Raw genomic sequence first — 24662 nt, 5'->3', positions numbered from 1 at the left:
GCTCACATTCCTCCTTCCACTAAAACTTTGCATTTTTCTGTGTTAGCTTGCTCAGCGGCGCTGCTATTCTGGAGAAATCCTGCACAAAACATCTGTAATAGCCTGCCAAACCTAAAAAGCTACGAATCTCTATAGGAGAAGTAGGTCTGGGCTATTTCTGCACAGCTTCGGTCTTCTTAGGATCTACCATAAATCCATCTTTGGATACAACATGTCCCAGAAATGATACCGAGTCTAGCCAGAATTCACATTTCGAGAACTTAGCATAAAGTCGATGTTCTCGCAATGTCTGCAACACAGTCCTGAGATGATTCTCGTGTTCTCCTTGGCTACGAGAATATATCAGGATATCATCAATATATTGTCACAACCCTGGTCCGCCCTCCGTGAACCATCATGATGGCACCTAATCTCTACGACTAGGTAAGCCTAACTTTGCGGAAGATAACCAAACTTGCGGAAGTAAAACAATTTTAAAAAAAATAGAAATAAAGCAATAACAGTGTGTAAATGTGCCGCTCGGCATACACCATGTTTAACTCTCAACACCAAACATAAATCTAAGACCCGGAAATCTATGAATCACAAGCTAAGAAAGAAATAGTGCATAGCTCTAACTCCGAAATTTCTAATAAAGAAAAGAAAAGTATAGAAGGGCTAAATACTAAAGGCAGGAGTAGAAAGGGATTCCTTGGTCTGCGAACGCGGCAGATGTACCTCGGAGTCTCTAAGCAGTCACCTCCCTCAATGATAGTAGGCCTGATTAGCGGTACTTGGATATACACATGAAAAACATGCGCAGAAGAGGCATGAGTACATCACAGCGGTACTCAATAAGTGCCAAGCCTAACCTCGGTTAAGTAGTGACGAGGAAGGTCAGGGCCCTACTGAGGTTAAATACAATATAAGGGTTAACTGCGTGGAATAAAACAGTATAGATAAGTGCAATAGTAAGAAATAACATAGAATTTATAGAACAACAACAACTAGAACAGAGACAACACAAGCCACGGAAAGAAATACAGCTCAACACAAAGATAAGAACCGGGGGCACTGTCACACCTCCTTTTTCCGCGCCCGAGGGGCGCAGGGGGAGTTTTTTCCAATTAAAGGACAATCGAAACGGGATTGGTTTAATTATTTCAGAGTCGCCACTTGGGAGATTTAGGGTGTCCCAAGTCACCAATTTTAATCCCGAATCGAGGAAAATAATGACTCTATATTATAGTCTGCGTACCAGAAATCCGGATAAGGAATTCTGTTAACCCGGGAGAACATTTGGCTATTATAGTCAGCCTTCCGGCGTCCCTTTCGGGAACATTCGGCTATTTATGACAAAACAACATCACCTGACTTATTTATGACTCTTTTTATCATTTTTTCAAATTAGAAAACTCAATATTGCAAGCACGGCCTTTCAACGTCTCGGGGACGAAGATTTTTAAGGTTGTGTGGGCCAATTGGACCAAATCCAAAACATGACCCAAAAAGTGGCTGTTTATGCAAAGTCAGCCTTCCGGCGTCCCTTTCGGGAACATTCGGCTATGTCTTGATAAAACAGCGTCACCCGACTTCTTTATGACAAAATTAAAATTTGACATATATATTTTTTTATTTTTTATTATTTATTTATTTATTTTGGCTTTTTAGCAAAAGGTGGGGTTGGACCCAATGAGGGTTGCCTACGTATCTCACATCCGGTGAGAATCAAACCCGCGTAGTTCGGGCAATCAAGAATAAGTAGATGAACTAACTTTTTTTTTTTTTTGAATTTGTGAAAGAACCACTTTAAGGAAGTATATTTTTGGATTTTTGATTGATTTTCTTTTTAAAAGAAAGACTTCTAAGATATATTTTTTCTGAATTTTCATTTGTTTTTCTTTTTTTTTTCTAAAGAAAAAGAAGAAAATATTTTTCGGAATTTATTCTCTAACCGCTATTTCCTTTTTTTTCGCATTTCAAAATATTATTCCTGATATTCATAAGACAGTCAACACACAAGTCTGAATCAAATAAATGTGCAAGTAGTAGCAAGTAAGATGCATCAGGATGGTCATTTCCATTTTTGGTACACCTGTCCTACACAGACCCAACCCCTGTGTTGAGCCTCCAAAGTCAAATGCACGTGATGCAAACAAACGTTCCTACTAGGGAGCCGGCATGAAGCTGAGTTATTCTAGGTAAAAACCTAAGGCGTATTGTTCTAAACCTGGCTTACCCAAACGGACAGTTCGAGCCGAAGCGGGGGCAACGTACCGGGAGCACGAAAGTCTACCCGGCCTAGTTATTTGTCCCAACTTCGTCTTATTTGGTATGACTTTTAACAGAAAGGTGGGTCACGCGCACGTGTACACCATAAATTTAGAAGACTCAGAAAGAAGAAGGGTTTCGCAGCAATTTTATATACACAATTCAGATAATATTAAAGCGGTAAAAGCATCATTTAGGCACATTAGGCATATATCATGTAAAAATCAGATAATAAATAAAGCCAACTATAACAATTATTTTAAGCTCGAATTCTTGAACCCTGAACCAGTGGTTCTGGGTCCTATCTTCCCCAGCAGAGTCGCCAGAGCTGTCACACCTCCTTTTTACGCGCCCGATGGGGCGCAAGGGGAGTTTTTTCCAATTAAAGGACAATCGAAACGGGATTGGTTTAATTATTTCAGAGTCGCCACTTGGGATATTTAGGGTGTCCCAAGTCACCAATTTTAATCCCGAATCGAGGAAAATAATGACTCTATATTATAGTCTGCGTACCAGAAATCCGGATAAGGAATTCTGTTAACCCGGGAGAAGGTGTTAGGCATTCCCGAGTTCCGTGGTTCTAGCACGGTCGCTCAATTGTTATATTCAGCTTGATTATCTGATTTTATACAAGTATGAACTTATGTGCAAATTTTGACTTTTAACCGCTTTATTATTATTGTTTTTACAAGAATGTGAACATCGCTTAAAACACTCTTTGGACTGCGTCACATGAAATGCACCCACAATCCGGAACGCATTTTATTTGATGTTTTGAGATTTGGATTCGGGTCACATGAAATGCACACCCAAGTTTAAGAAAGTAAATTATTAAACACGCGCCTAAAGAGACTATCGCGTTATTATTTTTGCGGAGGCCGTGAAATTCGCTAAACGACCCTCCTGAATTCTAAGTAATTTTAAACAAGTATTTACTGAGGGCCCCGCAATTTATGTTTTCTATTCGGCGAGGCTCATATCGTTCTTATTTTTTTTAAAAGGAATTTGCAACGTCATGGAAAGGCATCTCATACCACGTCACAGTCAATGTACCCGTGATTAAAGACACATTTCGATTTCGTTGAGACTTGGATTTGGGTCACATAAATGCGCACCCGAGTTTGAGGATAATAAATTATTGAAGGCGCGCCTAAAGCAACTAGCGCATTATTATTTTTGGGTAGGGCCGTGAAATTTGCTAAACGGCCCGTCCCGGAATCTAAGTATTTAATATATACATTTAGAGGGCCCCGCAATTTGTCCCTTTTATTTGGCGAGGCTCGCCTCATTTTACTTATTTTTTTTTATTATGATTTTTTTTTTATATATATTTTTTAAAGGGATGCCATTTTTATGCCTTTAACAATACTAACCTTACGAGTTCTTTACAACTAAAATCTCATAACTTGTCAAAAAAAAAATATTAATAAAATGAGTTTAGCGAACGAGTGTTTCGGGAGTAGTAACAACGAGTACTAATGCCAATTTTATCCGAATGAACTAAGCAAAGGGCCACGAACAAATTAACATCAAACTTGCGTCGTAGAACAATTAACCCAACTTAATTTCATGACATCAAATAAACAGGAATCACATAGCGCAAAATGAGCAAAAATTCATACGATGAACACATAAGCAGAAAATTATCATACCAATTTCTATATTGCATCTTCGAACATTTAACGTAACATTTCCTTATCTAATACTTGAGGTTTACTAACCTTTGAACCTCGGCAAACTCAGGACGACAAACACGATTCCGACGGAACTCAAGCCGGACCTCTCTGACCGAAGAACAACGACGGAACCTCGGACAGCGCCTCGACGTACCGGACCTCGACGAACCAAAGGCGACCTCTATGGAAAACAGAAAACTCGGAAACGCCACAATGACTGCTTGGTACTCGGCGATGGCTGCTTGTTGGACTGAAAATAGCGGACCTGTTGGTTCTTGTTCGGGCTGTGCGTGGGGCTGACGAACTGGTGGTGGTTATGGCGGTTGACGGAGGGGTGGTTGGACGACGCAGCAGCGATGGCTGCTGCTTGACGGGTGGTCGATGGGTGTTGCTGGGTTTTTGGTTAAGGTCGACGGGACTGGGGCTGCGACGGGGGGTGGGTTGTTGGGCCGTTTGGAGCAGCTGGGCGGAGGAGTGGTGTTGAGCTGGTTGGAGGACGAGATGGTGGTGCGAGGAGGACGACGAGTGGCAGCGACGGGGATTGCCGGGGTTGTAGGCGATGGGGAAGGTGACGGGGAGGTCTGTGTGTTTGGACGCTACGAGGAGGTTGACGACGGGTGAGTAGGGGTTGTTTGGTTCAGACGGTGGTCGATGAGGGAAGGGGAACTGGTGGTTATGGGCAGTGGGGGTGCTGGGGAAGGAGACGGGCGGTCGGCGATGGAGGTTTTGGGCGTGGAGGTAACCGGAAGGGATCGGAGGGTTTTTGCCCTGGTTTTCGTAGGGTTTTTCTTCTTCTCTTTTTGAGAAGAAGGTGAATAGTTGCCCGTCCCCAAAATTTTCGAAAAAGTCCCCCCTTTCCTGTTGGCTTTCCCGTGTTTTGTAACACAATGCCCATGAAAAATGAGCCCCACGCGTGGTGGGGTTCGAGGCATATGTCCCCCACGCGTGGTGGGGTTCCCCATGTGTTCTGGACACTGTTTATTATGGGCTAGGTCCGAAAATTAGGCCTAAAACCGGGTAGTTTAAACCCGAATATTATTCTTTTGCCCGGACCCGAGAAATAGGAACACGTTGTTTAACTAGTCCTATGTAAGCAAAATAACTACCAAAAATAAGACTAGTATTTAAACAAAACTATATCTTTTTAAATATTTTTCAAGGTTTAAAATAGCTACAAAATATTAATAAAACTATTTTTTTGTAATTTTCGTTTTTAAATATTAAGATAAAATATGAGGTAATATTTTTGTATTTTTCAAAGTTAAAAATGACTATAAAACCTTAATAGAACTATATTTTTTTTGTAATTTTCGAAATTATATAAAGTACAAAAATAAAGTGCAATTTTTGTATTTTTCAAGTTTATGAGAAATACATAAACTAAAATTTATATATATATTTTTTGAAATTTTCTTTTTGCAACGAAATAAAGTAAAATAGTTAAAATAGCTATACTAGACCCAATTTCACATATTCACGCTAAAAATGTGAAAATTCTCGGGGAGGGTCAAAAATCACGTGCTTACAGCTGCCCCTCTTTGACGGGAAACACGAAGAGTTTTCCTGACAAAGAACGACTAGACGTGTTTTTGACCCGACCATTACTTGAACGGACTACACTTAATGAAAGGGAGGGAATGTGACCGAGCCCTGGTATCTGAGCTGCCTACATATCCTTGGTTATACAGGAATCAGGCCACGTGTAGTTCGGGATGAGAGAGATAGTGAAGTGTACCGAGGTGAAGAGCCGATCGAGGTGCCGTTCCGTTGAGGTTGCGGTCCGCGGTCCTGTCATTACAACAAAAATGAAAACTGAAAAAGACTAACTAAGCCTATCAGCTACTAGTTACAAGGATTCCTACCTCCTAAGTCTTCTGAAACTTGGTCTTGAGTCTTGAATGGTGCTTCATACAGACTTTGGATCTGAACCTTGATACTTAGCTAGTTGTAGGCGCTAGTTCTTGAGCAGATCACATCTGTTCTCCACTTCCGTGCTTCGGATTCATTCATCATTTTTTTTTGTTTTTTTTTTCTTCTTGTTTTTTTTTTGTTTGTTTTTTTTTTTTTGTTTTTTGGTGACCAGCTTTTGTTGATCATCCCAGACTGTTGACTTGCATTCTTGGGGCGAGCTTCTTGTTGCTTCTATCTTGGATTGAGTGCTGGGGATTTTTGTTGTAACCTTCTGCTTTCCAGTGGGTCACTGCTTGATCTTGAAACATGCTTCTCCGTTCTACAGGCGGACTCCTGACTTCTTCTATCTTTGATACGCAACAACCTCCGTTCTACAGGCGGGTCCCTGACAATCAAAACAAACAAAACAAACAAAATTTTCTAACCCAGTTTGTACTGGGAAGATTTGTGAGTCGCTAGCAAAATTGTAACTCACTTACACTACTGATTCAATGATGAGAGTAAACTAAAGACTAGGCTAGGATGTGCATCTCCTCTGAGTAAAACCAAAACTCTTGCTAGCAAATGTGTCTGCTAAAATAGAAACCTCAATGACTCAAACTAGAAAGTGTGTCTTCTATGGTTGAATCGGAATGAGCTAAACTAGGAAGTGTGTCTCCTAAGGGAGAAAACTTCAGTGACTAGAACTAGGAAGTGCGTCTCCTATGAATAAAATCTCGACTAGGAAGTGCGTCTCCTACGGGTAAACTTCCAAAAACTGGACTAGGAATGGTGTCTCCTATGGTCGAACTTAAAATGAATCAAATTAGGAAGTGCGTCTCCTACTGGTGAAGCTTGCTTAGGAAGTGCGTCTCCTATTGGGAAAACTGTTCTTAGGAAGTGCGTCTCCTACTGGGTAAAACTTGCTTAGGAAGTGCGTCTCCTATTGGTGAAACTGAACCTAGGAAGTGCGTCTCCTATTGGTGAAATAAACTTAGGAAGTGCGTCTCCTATTGGTGAAATAAACTTAGGAAGTGCGTCTCCTATCGGTGGAATTAACTTAGGAAGTGCGTCTCCTATTGGTGAAACTTGCTTAGGAAGTGCGTCTCCTATTGGTGAAACTGAACCTAGGAAGTGCGTCTCCTATTGGTGAAATAAACTTAGGAAGTGCGTCTCCTATCGGTGGAATTAACTTAGGAAGTGCGTCTCCTATTGGTGAAACTTGCTTAGGAAGTGCGTCTCCTATTGGTGAAACTTGCTTAGGAAGTGCGTCTCCTATTGGTGAACCTATTCTTAGGAAGTGCGTCTCCTAATGGTAAAACTGAACTTAGGAAGTGCGTCTCCTATTGGTAGAACTAAACTTAGGAAGTGCGTCTCCTATGGGTGAAATGAACTTAGGAAGTGCGTCTCCTATGGTGAAACTGAACTTAGGAAGTGCGTCTCCTATGGTGGAACTGAACTTTAGGAAGTGCGTCTCCTATGGTGAAACTGAAACTTAGGAAGTGCGTCTCCTATGGTGAAACTGATCTTAGGAAGTGCGTCTCCTAATGATAAAACTTGCTTAGGAAGTGCGTCTCCTACTGGTGAAACTTGCTTAGGAAGTGCGTCTCCTACGGTGAAACTTATCTTAGGAAGTGCGTCTCCTACTGATAAAACTTGCTTAGGAAGTGCGTCTCCTACTGGTGAAACTTATCTTAGGAAGTGCGTCTCCTACTGATAAAACTTGCTTAGGAAGTGCGTCTCCTACTGGTGAAACTTGCTTAGGAAGTGCGTCTCCTACTGGTGAAACTTGCTTAGGAAGTGCGTCTCCTACTGGTACAATAGATCTAGGAAGTGCGTCTCCTATTGGTAAAACTTAGCTTAGGAAGTGCGTCTCCTATTGGTAAAACTTAGCTTAGGAAGTGCGTCTCCTATTGGTGAAATCAACTTAGGAAGTGCGTCTCCTATTGGTGAACCTATTCTTAGGAAGTGCGTCTCCTAATGGTAAAACTGAACTTAGGAGGAAATGCATCTCCTATGGGTAAAACTGAACAAACCTAGGAGGAAATGCATCTCCTATGGGTAAAACTAAAACTTACGAGGAAATGCATCTCCTATGGGTAAAGACGTGGAATGTATGCCTCTATTATCTGGGCGGGCTCCCAATTTCAACACTTGAAATAAAGACTGAATGTATGCCTCTGTTATCTGGGCGGGCTCCCAATTTCAACACTTAAAATTAAAGACTGAATGTATTCCTCTGTTATTATGGGCGGGCTCCCAATTTCAACACTTGAAAGTAAAAACTGAATGTATGCCTCTGTTATCTGGGCGGGCTCCCAATTTCAACACTAAAAAAAATAAAAAGACTGAATGTATGCCTCTGTTATCTGGGCGGGCTCCCAATTTCAACACTTAAAATAAAAGACTGAATGTATGCCTCTATTATCTGGGCGGGCTCCCAATTTCAACACTTAAAATAAAAGACTGAATGTATGCCTCTATTATCTGGGCGGGCTCCCAATTTCAACACTTGAAAGTAAAAAAAAAAAGACTGAAATGTATTCCTCTCGTTATACAGGTGGGCGCCTGGTTGTAAAGATATGAAAAATGATATGCCCGCATTATACTGGTGGACGACCTAGAACTTAAAATGTATTCCCGCATTATACTGGTGGGCGACCTAGAACTTAAAATGTATTCCCGCATTTTACTGGTGGGCAACCTAGAACTTAAAAGTATTCCCGCATTATACTGGTGGGCGACTTAGAACTTAAATGTATTCCCGCATTTTACTGGTGGGTGACCTAGAACAGAAATGAAAAGACAAAATGTATTCCTCTCGTTATTCAGGTGGGCGCCTGTCTTTAACAATAACTTTGAAAATAAGATCCTATTTGAGGGCGGACGAACCCGACATATCCTATTTGAGGGCGGATGAACCCAACATATCCTATTTGAGGGCGGATGAACCCAACATATCCTATTTGAGGGCGGATGAACCCAACATATCCTATTTGAGGGCGGATGAACCCGACAGATCCTATTTGAGGGCGGATGAACCCAACAGATCCTATTTGAGGGCGGATTAACCCAACAGATCCTATTTGAGGGCGGATTAACCCAACAGATCCTATTTGAGGGCGGATGAACCCGAAATATCCTATTCGCGGGCGGATGAACCCAAAATATCCTATTCGCGGGCGGATGAACCCAACAGATCCTATTTGAGGGCGGCTTAACCCAAAATATCTTTAAGACTTGAAAATGTCTTACCTCGAATACTTGCTGGGGGTTGGGATGAATTTTCCTTTTCTACCTTCCCCATTTTTATTATTATTCTTTTTTTTTCATATTATTCATAGCTTCTTCCTTCGAAGACTACCTCCCTTGAGAGTCGTTTCGCCTTTCCCCGAAAGGAACCGCTGAGGGTACCGACTTTCCAACCTTGTGTTGAACTCCTCACAACTGCTAGGGATAATACTGTTGGGGAATTATTTACTTACCTGTTGGGGGTAAAATGTTATCAGCTGAGGGTACCTGACTTCCAGAAAATTTTCTAAATGAAAGGAAAATTTTCTGCCCCAGTTTGATAATATCCCTTGTGGCACGCAGTTCTGGCATCAATGCCCTTCCCTTTACCTGTTTCAAATCAAACAAAATTGTTAGTTTAAAACATGGTGGTTGGTTGTGATACTCCTGCTGGGATGGTTTTCCCTTTCTCCCTCCTTGCTTTGTGTTCCACAACTTGTTGGGGATGATATTATGTGCTGGGGATAATCCCTCCCTCCTGGGGGATATCCCTCTTCTTTTGTGGCATAGCTTGGAAACTGGCATTTCCCCGACCTTTTAGCCTAGTATGGATTTCGCCGAATCATGCTCACTGCTCTCCTTGCTTTGTTCACGGGCCTTGTCTTTGAGGTTTATAACCTTGGTTTTGGCAAGGATATCCCTCTTGACGCTCGTCAATCCTTTTGTCAATTCCCTTTGCTGGGGATATCCTTTTTTGACACTGGCCTCGCGCTTGTTCCTTGCTGACTATACCATTTGGATATACTAGTCAAATCTCATCTTGGAAAGCTGATGGCATATTTTGAAGTCATTTCATACTTGTTCTGACCGGACAGACTCTATTGGGGAAAATTTTTTATGAAAGGAGAAAGATAACAGAAACAAAATAAAAGACAAAGGAAACGAATGACTCTTTTACAAAAGAAACTATAAATAAAAATCTATCAAACGCAGATACCGACTCTAATGGCCATGACATGCATATGTGGCCTATCCTTTACCGTCAATCATCTTTCAAGATCTTCAATTGGCGATTCCCCATTGGATTCTTAATCTTATCCGACTTGTAGTGCCCGAAGGGTTTTCCCTATCAAGTCTCTCTTATTTTTTGCTCTTCTCTCAGCTTTCATCGCCTTATGGTGCCTGTGAAGGTTTTCACCGATAAGACTCTCTCATTTGTATCACTTTCCAGCTGGGGAGTTTGGAGTGTCACCGGTATGACTCTTTCTGTTGGAGATTAGAGTCTTTTCTGCTGTGGAACAGAGTGTTATGTTCCCCGGTAAGACTCTTATTTGTCTGACTTGGCATCTTTTGAAGACTGATCGGAAGGTCTTTCTTTGGACCGTAATGTGGGTTTTGGATCGGGCTAGAAAGAAAGGGTATTAAAGGCTCAAAAATGCATTAATTTTGGGTTATTAATTACAACCTTCGGAATTAGATTTATTTACATCAAACGCAACTTTTGCCCCAGTTTCTTGCTTGGGGATATTTTACTTAATTTTTCATTTTTCAAAACTATGACCGAGCCGTGAAGCGCCTACGTATCCTCTTTGAGGAATCAGGTCAAACGTAGTTCCCAATTCCTCTTTTTCATTCCGACTTTCTTTTGTTTTTTTTTCTTTTTGTTATCACTTTTCTTTTCTTTTCTCTTTTCATTTCTCCTTTCTTTTTGTTGTTTTTTTTTCTCTCTTTTTTCTTTTATTCTTCTTTTTCCATTTTGTTGTTTTCTTTTCTTTCTTTTCTCTTACCTGCCATGCTCGCATATTTTATTCGTTGCTACTAATTCCGAACGAGGGGTATGAAAGAAAATAAATAAGGCTCAAAAAGGGGTAACGAAGGATAAAGTGTTTGGGTAGCAGAACAAAATGCCTTCGTCATTCCAGTCTTCAAAACATGCCAAGTGCAAACAACACAACTTAAATTCGTAGTCTCTTCTGATGGTACTGGACTTGACAATTATATTCAACATCTGTTTGGTCATTTGTCACTTCTAAAGCACCGTTGGGCGACACTCTCATTCTCATTATTATGAACGACCCTCATGCCAATTTAGGCGAATCTTTCTTTAACGGTTTTCTTTGTGTTTAACTTGCCCCAGTTCCATATGACTCGGGCTTTGAATAATCTCAAACCGTCTTTATTTCCTTTAAATGGTTTGACCGCCTTTCTGGGGTTTCATGATTAACTTTAAAGACTAGGCCCAAACTGTGTGCGCATGTCATGTCACTAGAATCGGTGCTGAATAAAAATGACATAATGACTAAACAGAAAGATGACTAGGAATAATCAAAGACTGAATTTTTTGCGTTGGACTGAACAAATGGTTTTAAAAACAAAGCAAACCGGAATAAAATCCTAAACAACTTGGACAAAATTTAAACAAATCGCTATGACAAAACGGAAAGATAAGCGGAAAGACATTGACACAAAACAAATCCGAATTACAATCCTAATAATCCGAACAACGAAAATGACAACAAAATAGACTATCAAAGATCCTCTCCGGTTGACCCAAAATGGAGTGTTTTTCCAACTATCCAAGCACGGCATCTCCGGCTGACCCAAAATGGAGTATCTTCCAACTGCAAAGCATGACATTTTAGCCATTGAGCTCTATATCAACATTGCCAAGACCATCCCTAACTTCTGTATTATCAACATCAATCAACAAGTTCTCAAGATGATTCGCCTGCTCCCTGTCACTGTCGTCGATCACAATTGCCCCTTCCTGAATCATTCTTTCGATTTCCTTTTTCAAAGAACGACAATCTTCAATGCTATGTCCTTGGACATTAGAGTGGTACATGCATCGTACAGCAGGATTGAACCCTTTTGCATATGGATCTGGAGTATAGCCAAGGAGCGGCTCAATCAGTCCTGAAAGCTTTAGCTTTTCAAACAAACTTGCGTAGGACTCCCCAATTGGCGTGAAATTGTTTCCTTGCCTTTGTTTTCCCCCATGCCCCTGTTTTCTAGGGTCGTTGGGTGCTTGAAAACGTTGTGAAGGTAAGAATGCATTACGTGGTGCTGGCTCTCGCCAGCGGGGGTGACCTGATGGTTGACCCTGCGACCGGACCTTGTTCGGAGGATAATATTGAGGCGGATTATATGGAGCTCGGGGGCAGGCTTGGGCATGATGGTCTGAAAAGAGTGGCTCTGATGGTGGATAGTAGGGTTGTGGAAGGTTGTATGGAGTGTGGGGCCTGGGCTGGTAGTGAGGGGAAGGACCTCTGAATTTGGACCCAGTACCTGCTTCGACTGATGCGACCTCGAGCACACCTCCCACGCCGCTCTGAATAGCCTGGGTCGTTGCCTTGAGCGCTGAGTAATTTAGGATTTTGTCAGACCTTAGGCCCTCCTCTATCATGACCCCTATCTTTACCACTTCATTGAAGGATTTCCCAACCGTTGTCACCAAGTGACCAAAGTAAGTTGGATCAAGTGTTTGCAAGAAGTAGTCCACCATTTCTCCCTCTTTCATGGGAGGATCAACTCTGGCCGCTTGTTCTCTCCAGCGGAAACCAAACTCACGAAAACTTTCCCCGGGCTTCTTTTCAGTCCTCAGCAATGTGAGACGGTCAGGGACTATCTCGAGATTGTACTGGAAATGACCTGCGAAAGCCTGCGCCAGATCATCCCAAGTATACCACCTACTGGAATCCTGCCTGGTATACCATTCTAGCGCAGATCCGCTCAGACTCTGGCCGAAATAAGCTATTAGCAGCTCATCCTTGCCGCCTGCCCCTCTCATTTTGCTACAGAATCCCCGCAAATGTGCCATGGGATCACCGTGCCCTTCATTTAAATCAAACTTAGGCATCTTGAACCCAGCCGGGAGTTGGACATCGGGGAAAGGGCATAGATCTTTGTAGGCCATGCTGACCTGGTTGCCCAATCCGTGCAGGTTCCTGAAGGACTGCTCCAGGCTTTTGAATTTTCTCAACACCTCATCCTGTTCAGGGGCTTTAACCGGTTTTTCGATCTCTGCCGGTACCTCCAAGTGTGGATTGTAAGCGTGTGGTTCGGGGGCATGGAATGCAGGCTCAGGGGGATAGTATTGCGTATCGTGAGCCTGAAACAATGGCTCACTGGTCATTCTGTTCAAGGGGGCTGATGTGGGTCCCACAAAAGTGGGAATATCGGGTGTGGGGAGAGGTTGATGGGGTGGTAGAGCCTGGGAATCATGAGGGCTTCTTTCTTGATGGTAACGGGGATTTGGGAGGCTTGTTGAAGGGCCGGAGTGAGGGTATTCCGGCACGTGCCCCAATGGCTCAGGGCTCTTTTGTGCTTTGGCTAGAGCTAGCTGCATTGCATTCATATCTAGTCCCATCCTTCCCATCTTTTCCATTGCTTCCTTTAACAACTGGTTCACCGGCCTTTCTTCCTCGGTACTATTCTCTGAAGTAGCCATGCTTGTTGTTATCGGTCCTTTGGATATAGTTTGATAAGGGTGTGTTGCCATAATTCTTTAACAACTAACTGTTTTGAGATTCGGAAAACAACAAACTTGTTAGCGTTTAGAGTTTAACAGATTTGACAACAACACATTGAGGATGCAATGCCCCTAGGCAGTTAACCGTTTCTAACATGCTTTGCTTTAAACAACATGCGTCACCCCGACTTGCTTATTTGCCCCTTTGAAGCACTTTGGGAACCCCTGTATTTATTTTGTATTTCCTTTTTCTTTCGATCTCTTTTTCGATTTTTTCATTTTTCCTTTTTTTTTCCATTTTCTTTTTGTTGTGGTCGAATCTTATGGAGATTGCCTACGTATCATGACCCCGCATGAATTAGACCTTGCGTAGTTCGCACCAATAAAAGATAAGCAATACTAAACACACATTTTTTTTAAAAAAAAAAAATTAAAACAAACTGGGTTTCAAGGATTTAAAGACTACCCACAAACTTGAAAATTAAACAACCCGCATGTTCTAATCAAAAGATTTACAAACTTCAAAACAAATGGCCAACTTCCTTCTTCCATTTGCTAATTTTAACCAAATGGTTGTTTTTTGCAAACGTGGCCCTTTCCAACTCTCACATGAATTTTGAGGCCGAGGAGGATTATTTCGACAAACTTGTCCATTCTTTTACGAAAATAACCCTTCGACAACTGAAAGATTATTCTAAGGCTATTTCGGCAAGAACGGTTTAAGACGCGGCCGAAGCTGGCTCGGCTTATTATGACAAAAGACGGTATTCACCTGACCGTCGACTCTTTTTCAAATTATAATAAAACTTGGTGTTGCAAAACACGGCCCTTCAGCGCCTCGGGGACGAAGATCTTTTAAGGCTGTGTGGGTCAATTGGATCAAATCTAAAACAATGACCCAAAGGTGGCTGTTTATGCAAAGTCAGCCTTCCGGCGTCCCTTTCGGGAACATTCGGCTATTTATGACAAAACAACATCACCTGACTTATTTATGACTCTTTTTATCATTTTTTCAAATTAGAAAACTCAATATTGCAAGCACGGCCTTTCAACGTCTCGGGGACGAAGATTTTTAAGGTTGTGTGGGCCAATTGGACCAAATCCAAAACATGACCCAAAAAGTGGTTGTTTATGCAAAGTCAGCCTTCCGGCGTCCCTTTCGGGAACATTCGGCTATGTCTTGATAAAACAGCGTCACCCGACTTCTTTATGACAAAATTAAAATTTGACATATATATTTTTTTATTTTTTATTATTTATTTATTTATTTTGGCTTTTTAGCAAAAGGTGGGGTTGGACCCGATGAGGGTTGCCTACGTATCTCACATCCGGTGAGAATCAAACCCACGTAGTTCGGGCAATCAAGAATAAGTAGATGAACTAACTTTTTTTTTTTTTTTGAATTTGTGAAAGAACCACTTTAAGGAAGTATATTTTTGGATTTTTGATTGATTTTCTTTTTAAAAGAAAGACTTCTAAGATATATTTTTTCTGAATTTTCATTTGTTTTTCTTTTTTTTTTCTAAAGAAAAAGAAGAAAATATTTTTCGGAATTTATTCTCTAACCGCTATTTCCTTTTTTTTCGCATTTCAAAATATTATTCCTGATATTCATAAGACAGTCAACACACAAGTCTGAATCAAATAAATGCGCAAGTAGTAGCAAGTAAGATGCATCAGGATGGTCATTTCCATTTTTGGTACACCTGTCCTACACAGACCCAACCCCTGTGTTGAGCCTCCAAAGTCAAATGCACGTGATGCAAACAAACGTTCCTACTAGGGAGCCGGCATGAAGCTGAGTTATTCTAGGTAAAAACCTAAGGCGTATTGTTCTAAACCTGGCTTACCCAAACGGACAGTTCGAGCCGAAGCGGGGGCAACGTACCGGGAGCACGAAAGTCTACCCGGCCTAGTTATTTGTCCCAACTTCGTCTTATTTGGTATGACTTTTAACAGAAAGGTGGGTCACGCGCACGTGTACACCATAAATTTAGAAGACTCAGAAAGAAGAAGGGTTTCGCAGCAATTTTATATACACAATTCAGATAATATTAAAGCGGTAAAAGCATCATTTAGGCACATTAGGCATATATCATGTAAAAATCAGATAATAAATAAAGCTAACTATAACAATTATTTTAAGCTCGAATTCTTGAACCCTGAACCAGTGGTTCTGGGTCCTATCTTCCCCAGCAGAGTCGCCAGAGCTGTCACACCTCCTTTTTCCGCGCCCGAGGGGCGCAGGGGGAGTTTTTTCCAATTAAAGGACAATCGAAACGGGATTGGTTTAATTATTTCAGAGTCGCCACTTGGGAGATTTAGGGTGTCCCAAGTCACCAATTTTAATCCCGAATCGAGGAAAATAATGACTCTATATTATAGTCTGCGTACCAGAAATCCGGATAAGGAATTCTGTTAACCCGGGAGAAGGTGTTAGGCATTCCCGAGTTCCGTGGTTCTAGCACGGTCGCTCAATTGTTATATTCGGCTTGATTATCTGATTTTATACAAGTATGAACTTATGTGCAAATTTTGACTTTTAACCGCTTTATTATTGTTGTTTTTACAAGAATGTGAACATCGCTTAAAACACTCTTTGGACTGCGTCACATGAAATGCACCCACAATCCGGAACGCATTTTATTTGATGTTTTGAGATTTGGATTCGGGTCACATGAAATGCACACCCAAGTTTAAGAAAGTAAATTATTAAACACGCGCCTAAAGAGACTATCGCGTTGTTATTTTTGCGGAGGCCGTGAAATTCGCTAAACGACCCTCCTGAATTCTAAGTAATTTTAAACAAGTATTTACTGAGGGCCCCACAATTTATGTTTTCTATTCGGCGAGGCTCATCTCGTTCTTATTTTTTTTAAAAGGAATTTGCAACGTCATGGAAAGGCATCTCATACCACGTCACAGTCAATGTATCCGTGATTAAAGACACATTTCGATTTCGTTGAGACTTGGATTTGGGTCACATAAATGCGCACCCGAGTTTGAGGATAATAAATTATTGAAGGCGCGCCTAAAGCAACTAGCGCATTATTATTTTTGGGTAGGGCCGTGAAATTTGCTAAACGGCCCGTCCCGAAATCTAAGTATTTAATATATACATTTAGAGGGCCCCGCAATTTGTCCCTTTTATTTGGCGAGGCTCGCCTCATTTTACTTATTTTTTTTTATTATGATTTTTTTTTTATATTTTTTAAAGGGATGCCATTTTTATGCCTTTAACAATACTAACCTTACGACTTCTTTACAACTAAAATCTCATAACTTGTCAAAAAAAAAAATTAATAAAATGAGTTTAGCGAACGAGTGTTTCGGGAGTAGTAACAACGAGTACTAATGCCAATTTTATCCGAATGAACTAAGCAAAGGGCCACGAACAAATTAACATCAAACTTGCGTCGTAGAAAAATTAACCCAACTTAATTTCATGACATCAAATAAACAGGAATCACATAACGCAAAATGAGCAAAAATGCATACGATGAACACATAAGCAGAAAATTATCATACCAATTTCTATATTGCATCTTCGAACATTTAACGTAACATTTCCTTATCTAATACTTGAGGTTTACTAACCTTTGAACCTCGGCAAACTCAGGACGACAAACACGATTCCGACGGAACTCAAGCCGGACCTCTCTGACCGAAGAACAACGACGGAACCTCGGACAGCGCCTCGACGTACCGGACCTCGACGAACCAAAGGCGACCTCTACGGAAAACAGAAAACTCGGAAACGCCACAACGACTGCTTGGTACTCGGCGATGGCTGCTTGTTGGACTGAAAATAGCGGACCTGTTGGTTCTTGTTCGGGCTGTGCGTGGGGCTGACGAACTGGTGGTGGTTATGGCGGTTGACGGAGGGGTGGTTGGACGACGCAGCAGCGATGGCTGCTGCTTGACGGGTGGTCGATGGGTGTTGCTGGGTTTTTGGTTGAGGTCGACGGGACTGGGGCTGCGACGGGGGGTGGGTTGTTGGGCCGTTTGGAGCAGCTGGGCGGAGGAGTGGTGTTGAGCTGGTTGGAGGACGAGATGGTGGTGCGAGGAGGACGACGAGTGGCAGCGACGGGGATTGCCGGGGTTGTAGGCGATGGGGAAGGTGACGGGGAGGTCTGTGTGTTTGGACGCTGCGAGGAGGTTGACGACGGGTGAGTAGGGGTTGTTTGGTTCAGACGGTGGTCGATGAGGGGAGGGGAACTGGTGGTTATGGGCAGTGGGGGTGCTGGGGAAGGTGACGGGCGGTCGGCGATGGAGGTTTTGGGCGTGGAGGTAACCGGAAGGGATCGGAGGGTTTTTGCCCTGGTTTTCGTAGGGTTTTTCTTCTTCTCTTTTTGAGAAGAAGATGAATAGTTGCCCGTCCCCAAAATTTTCGAAAAAGTCCCCCCTTTCCTGTTGGCTTTCCCGTGTTTTGTAACACAATGCCCATGAAAAATGAGCCCCACGCGTGGTGGGGTTCGAGGCATATGTCCCCCACGCGTGGTGGGGTTCCCCATGTGTTCTGGACACTGTTTATTATGGGCTAGGTCCGAAAATTAGGCCTAAAACCGGGTAGTTTAAACCCGAATATTATTCTTTTGCCCGGACCCGAGAAATAGGAACACGTTGTTTAACTAGTCCTATGTAAGCAAAATAACTACCAAAATTAAGACTAGTATTTAAACAAAACTATATCTTTTTAAATATTTTTCAAGGTTTAAAATAGCTACAAAATATTAATAAAACTATTTTTTTGTAATTTTCGTTTTTAAATATTAAGATAAAATATGAGGTAATATTTTTGTATTTTTCAAAGTTAAAAATGACTATAAAACCTTAATAGAACTATATTTTTTTTGTAATTTTCGAAATTATATAAAGTACAAAAATAAAGTGCATTTTTTGTATTTTTCAAGTTTATGAGAAATACATAAACTAAAATTTATATATATATTTTTTGAAATTTTCTTTTTGCAACGAAATAAAGTAAAATAGTTAAAATAGCTATACTAGACCCAATTTCACATATTCACGCTAAAAATGTGAAAATTCTCGGGGAGGGTCAAAAATCACGTGCTTACAGGCACCTTCCAGGATACCGTCCTGTAGTCCCAATTACAACTATCCAGTGGATCTCCCGGGATACCGTCCCGTAGTCCATCATATATATGTCCGAAGGATCTCCCGGGATCCCGTCCCATAGTCTAACTATCAATGCGCGGGGATCTACCGGAATCCCGATTTGTGGTCCCAAATGTAAATACCCAGTACTAGGGGAATCTACCGGGTGAATTCCCGTAGTTCCATATAGCTGTGCAGTGGGATCTATCGGGAATCTAACCTACAGTCCCAAAGTAAATGTGTAGAGGGATCTATCGGGAATCTAACCCGCAGTACCAAAGTAAATGTGCAGGGGGATCTATTGGGAATCTAACCCGCAGTCCCAAATTAAATGTGCAGGGGGATCTATCGGGAATCTAATTCACAATCCCAAAGTAAACAGACAATGGGGAGCTACCAGAATCCCACATCCGTAGTCCCAATGTAAATACACAGCGGCAACAAGAAATATTCAGAGAAGGAAAATTTCATATTAAGGCAACAAATAATTCTAGCCTAGCATGCTGCACGAAGTTCAGGTAAACAAATTTAAACAATTAAAGCAATTAAATCACTTAGACCTGCTTCTCTAAGATAACAACAGGTTTAATAGCACAAGTAATAAAAAACAAGATAAGGGACATACTGATAAGTACTTAAAGAAAACAATTTGCACAAGTACGCACTCGTCACCTCACGTACAAGTTATTTTAATTACCAAATATATCAATCCAAAGAGGAAGGTCCCCCACACAAGGTTAGACAAGTCACTTACCTCGAACCGGCTTAAAATCAACTTGAAACCACACTTTTGCCACGAGTATCCGACTCCAAATGACCCAAATCTATTCAATTCAATTGCATATTATAAATAACACCTCAAGTAACTGATTCTACGATTTAATTCAAAACTAATACACGAAATTAGGTAAAATGACCAAAACGTCCCTTGGGCCCACATCTCGGAATCGGGTAAAATTTATGTTTTCAGAATCTTATAACTCTCATGAGTCTAACCATATCAAAATTATCCCAATCCGACGTCAAATACCCAATCTCTTGGTCTATGAACTTTTCCCCCAAAATTCCGAAATTAAAGGATGGATGCAAGTGAAGATTCATGGAAATTAGTCTAAACCGAGTAAGAATCACTTACCCAGGTCGCCCAGGTGAAAATCCTTTCAAAAATTGTGATCTCCCGAGCTTCCAAGTCCAAAATATGAGTTATGGTCTAAACCCTCGATTTTGGATTTTAAATTCTCTGCCTAGATGTTGTTCATTGCGATCGCAAGAAATGGCATGCGATCGCGAAGAGGAAAAATGAAGAGCTCCTGGAATGGCCTATGCAAACATGACCAGATGCATGCGATCGCAGAAGAAGAAGAAGAAGAAGAAGAAGAAGAAGAAGAAGAATAAGAAAAAGAAGAAGAAGAAGAAGCTGGCTTACGCATCCGCGGTCGAATCCACGTGAACGCGAAGAGGAAAATGGTCTCTGAGCCACCGGCTCAGTTTCTACTATGCGAACGCGAAGAATGGGATGCGAACGCGAAGAAGGAGGGAATAGACCTCCGTGATCGCGAACCAACTAATGTGATCACGTAGAACAAAATGGTCACCCTCCGGATTACTCTACGCGAACGCGGAGGAAGGTCTGCGATCGCAGAGAAGGAAACCAGATACTAGCAGTTCAGCAATTCAACAAGTTCCAAAAATGATCCATTGATCATCCGAAACACACCCGAGGCCCCCGGGACCTCAACCAAAGGCACCAACATATCCTAAAACCTCATTCAAACTTCTTCTAACCTTCGGAACACTACAAACAACACCAAAACACCTACTTTTCATCGAATTCAAGTATAAAATTTCAAAAACTCTATAAAATACACTTTCGATCAAAAAGTCTATCAAACCTCGTCTGAATGACTTGAACTTTTGCAGACACATCTCAAATGACGTGATGAAGCTACTGCAATTCTCGTAATTTCATTCTGACTCTTGGATCAAAATCGCACTACCGAACCAGAAACTTCCAAAATTCAATTTTCGGCATTTCAAGCCTAAATCAGCTACGGACCTCCAAAACACTATCCGAATATGCTCCTAACCCAAAATCACCCAACAGAGCTAACGGAACCATCGAATTTCTATTCCGAGGCCGTATTCACATTGTTCCGACTACGATCAATTTTCCAACACTTAAGCTCTCATTTAGGGACTAAGTCTCCTAAAACTCTCCGAAACTCAAAACCGAACATCCCAAAGAATCAAATTAGCAGAACTAAACTTGGGGAAAGCAGTTAATAGGGGATCGGGACATTAATTCTTAAGACGATCGGCCGGGTCGTCACATATATACTATTACAAATCTATCCAGAAACAGCTTGAACACCCTATTTATTAAATCCATGAATGCAATTGGAGCATTTGTCAATCCAAAAGGCATCACAAGAAACTCATAGTGCTGTTATCAAGTTCTGAAAGCAGTCTTAGAAATATCTTCATCTTTGATTCTAAGTGGATGATTACCAGAACGGAGGTCAACCTTTCAAAAGTGGGCAGCTCCTTGTAGCTGATCAAACATGTCATCTATATGAGGCGAAGATATTTATTGCGTATTGTTATTTTGTTCAATTTCCTATAGTCAATGCACATTCTTAGGGATCCGTCTTTCTTCTTTACGAACAGTACTAGTGCACCCCATGGTGATACACTAGGTCTAATAAAACCCTTATCTAACAAATCTTGTAACTGTTGCTTTAGATCCCTCAACTCTTCTAGTGCCATTAGATATGGGAGTATCGATATGGGTTGTGTGTCAGGTAGCAAATCAATACCAAAGTCCATTTCTTGTACTGGAGGCAATCCTGGTAAATCCTCAGGAAATACATCAGAAAATTGTCTCACTATTGGTACATTTTCTATACTAAATGTTTCCTTTCTTATGTCATTTACAATAGCTAAGAGACCCAAGCAACCTTTCTTCAGAAGTCGCTGAGCCTTCATAAAAGACATAATTTTGCAAGTCTCTGGAACCTGACTCCCTCTTAAAATAAAACGGGGTTCATTTGGTATCTCAAAATTTACTATCTTTGCATGACAATCAACTATATCATAGCAAGAAGATAACCAATCCATTCTTATCAGCATGTCAAAGTCAATTATATCAAGTACAATAAGGTCAGCTAGAGTATCTTTACCCTCAACCCGAATCTGACAAGCACGATATACGTATTCAGTTAATAGAGACTCTCCAATAGGAGTAGCAACTAGAAAAGGATCATTCAATAGCTTAGAATATCTACTAAACCTCAAAGCAAAGTACGAGGACACATAGGAGTGAGTAGATCCTGGATCAATCAACGCAAGTGCATCAAATGAACAGACAGAAAGAATATTTGTAACCGCCGCATTCGAGGCCTGAGCATCTTGTCTAGTAAATGCAAAAACTCTTGCCTGACCTCTACCAGCATTCCCTTGTCCTTGATTCACATTAGCACAATCTCCATCACCTCGACCTCTATTTCCTGTACCTGTAGCACATGAAGTATTATGAGTAGTCTGAGTCGGTACAACTTACTGAATAGAAGCCTGGTTGAAATTTCTTGGAGGTTGAGGGCAATCCCTCAAGTGATGTCCAATATGGCCATACTGAAAGCAATCTCCAGTTAGAACACGACATTAGCCCAAATGTGATCTACCACATGTCTGGTAGACTGGAGTAGTGGCATATATCTGCCCAGAATTACGATGTCCAAATGCTGACGACCCCCTAGTACCCTGTCTATAATGTGGTATGTATGTGGTCTGTGAAGACAAGTGTGTCCCTGTCTGAGAACCCTGTTGTTGTTGTCCCTGATTTCTTGGTCTTCGATTTTCACTAAAACCGCTGCTAAAAGACCCTCCTGTCTTGGCCTTCTTACGTAAATCACTAGTTGCACGTTCATCACGTCCCTTGTTTTAAATTTATCTAGAAAGGTTGACTACATCAGAGTAGGATAAAGTCTTCATCTGTGGGTCTACTGCAGTGTATAGGCGACCAACCAATCCATTAACAAATCTCAGAACTCGAGCTTCTTCAGTAGGCACTAAGTAAAGAGCATATATAGCTAGCTTACAAAACTTAGTTTTATATGTTGACACATCCATATTTGGAGTCTGAACCAATCTCTCAAGGTTTCTAGCATATTGTTGCGTCAGGCTGTCGGGAAGGAAATGATTCTTGAACAACTTAGTGAACTCATCCCATGTCAGTGGTGTTGCTCCTACTGACCTTCCTAGCAATACAGTTTCATACCATGTGTTGGCCATATCCTCTAGTTTGTATGCTATGAGCTCCACAACTCTCTCACTAGAACATCCTAGAGCACGTAATGCCTTGAGTGTCCCATCCAAGAAACTTTGAGGATCTGTTGAATTATCGGAACCTGTGAATTTTGGTGATTTCAATTTCAGAAACTCTTGTAGGGATACTTCTTTATTCCCCAAATTCTGAGTCTGTGCAGGTGCTTGTGTTTGTAAAGTAGCCTGAGGAGCAGAACTTCCTCCCTGAGTAGGCACCAATGCCTCTAACACATTCAATAACCTTGCCATTGCATCTGCAGGTGAGACAACAGTAGGTACAACAGTTGGCACTGGTGGTGGAGCATCCTGAACTCCTTGCCCTTGCACTTGATCTGGCATAATAGCTTGGGGTTGACCCATGTTCCCAACTTGAGGTTGAGAAGCAATCTATCTTCTAGTTTGATGAACCCCAACTTGACTTCCACCCCGAGTAGTACCACGTCCAACACCGCGTCCAGCAGATGTGGGTGTGCGTATCCTATCCATCTGCACAAGAAATATTCCAAAGTCAATCTCAAGTTATCTCAACGCACGATCAACGAATGAAAGAAGGGAAAACATTCCTAAATGTTCAGTAACCTCGAGATCATAAGTATGGGCGCCTACATACCCCATGAACAAGACTCTACTAAACATTGCTCCATGACTCGGGACTTAAATCCTAAGCTTTGATACCAATTATGTCACGACCCAATTTAGGATCATGACCGCCACGTATGAGCAAATGCCCCCAAGTAAGTCTCATCGGTATTTTACAGAAAATCGGACAGAGTTTTCCCTGTTTTTGGACTATCCCAAAAATTTCCTGTCTCAAATCAACAATCAAACATCCTAATTTCATACCAAACAATTGACAACTTATCAATTTACCAAAACAAGTCTCCACCATTACTAATCAACCCATTAACAACCAGAAATACTAATTATCTCCAACTTTGATACTAAAGAACGATACTCAACATAAAACTATAATAACAAAATAATACTCGTGACACTAAAATATTGACTATGGAGCGACTCTAAAAGTTCAAAGAAAGACCATAATAATAAATAAAGTTTCTACCCACGCGAACAAGTGCGAGGCTCACCAAGAACTATCAACCTGTGCGCTCTAATTAATGAAATCCTCGTCCGCGTCAATTGTTGTCTCTGTAAAAAATTTGTGGGAAATGAGTCGCTAGCTCAGTGAGCAATAACACTTAATCACAACCGTTTTTATTGGGAACAAGTAAGAAACATGCTAGTATCTCAAATAGAAAATAACATAAAAATGCCCTTTCAGAAAACAATAAATAATTTTTAGTCTCATCACATTTTTCTTGTAGTATAATATAATTAACAATTCAATAATAAGCTCGGTAACCACTGTACAATATCAGTATTCACATTTTGGGAGGTTTCAATGAATGGATCGTGTAATCGGTTGTGGACTTCTTTGCAAGAAGTCATATATAACAGTAGTCCCTACTCGAGGGAAGTCGGTAACGGTATGCTAGTTCTACCTTCCCACTAGCGAGAGCTATAACGGTAATCGGTAATTACAAGGTGCACCAGGTCTAACGAACCTACCGTTAGCTACGGGATCCTTCAATGTCTACTCCCATTTATACTTGTCTCTGTAATATGTATATACTCGTAGAAAATATTTTAAAACAATATAGGGCATTTCGATTCTTATCAAATCATATAATTTTTTTTTGATA

The 24662-nt window shown here is 41.2% G+C and overlaps 1 protein-coding gene across 1 annotated transcript; it reads right to left on the bottom strand.

The window, feature by feature from the left end:
- Positions 1 to 2: 2 nt before the first annotated feature.
- Positions 3 to 23319, bottom strand: LOC142163141 (uncharacterized). Its single transcript, XM_075220394.1, has 4 exons — positions 22660 to 23319; positions 22317 to 22569; positions 21453 to 22148; positions 3 to 79 (listed from the first exon to the last, which is right to left on the bottom strand). The coding sequence occupies exons 1-4, from the start codon at positions 23317 to 23319 to the stop codon at positions 3 to 5; spliced, it is 1686 nt and encodes a 561-aa protein (XP_075076495.1).
- Between the last annotated feature and the right edge of the window lie 1343 nt (positions 23320 to 24662).

The sequence above is a fragment of the Nicotiana tabacum genome, chromosome 8 (assembly GCF_000715075.1).
Source record: "Nicotiana tabacum cultivar K326 chromosome 8, ASM71507v2, whole genome shotgun sequence".
Classification (NCBI taxonomy): domain Eukaryota; kingdom Viridiplantae; phylum Streptophyta; class Magnoliopsida; order Solanales; family Solanaceae; genus Nicotiana; species Nicotiana tabacum.
Note: the sequence above shows the minus strand (reverse complement) of the source record. Positions and strands in the feature narration are given on the sequence as shown.

Excerpts from the sequence above, each read along its gene's own strand:
- LOC142163141 (XM_075220394.1), bottom strand. The coding sequence starts at position 23,319 with ATGGGTCAACCCCAAGCTATTATGCCAGATCAAGTGCAAGGGCAAGGA. Across the intron at positions 22,149-22,316 it reads TCCAGTCTACCAGACATGTG|GTACAGGAAATAGAGGTCGA; the intron begins GTAGATCACATT and ends CATGTGCTACAG. Across the intron at positions 80-21,452 it reads AGTACAAGAAATGGACTTTG|GATTTCTCCAGAATAGCAGC; the intron begins GTATTGATTTGC and ends TGTTTTGTGCAG.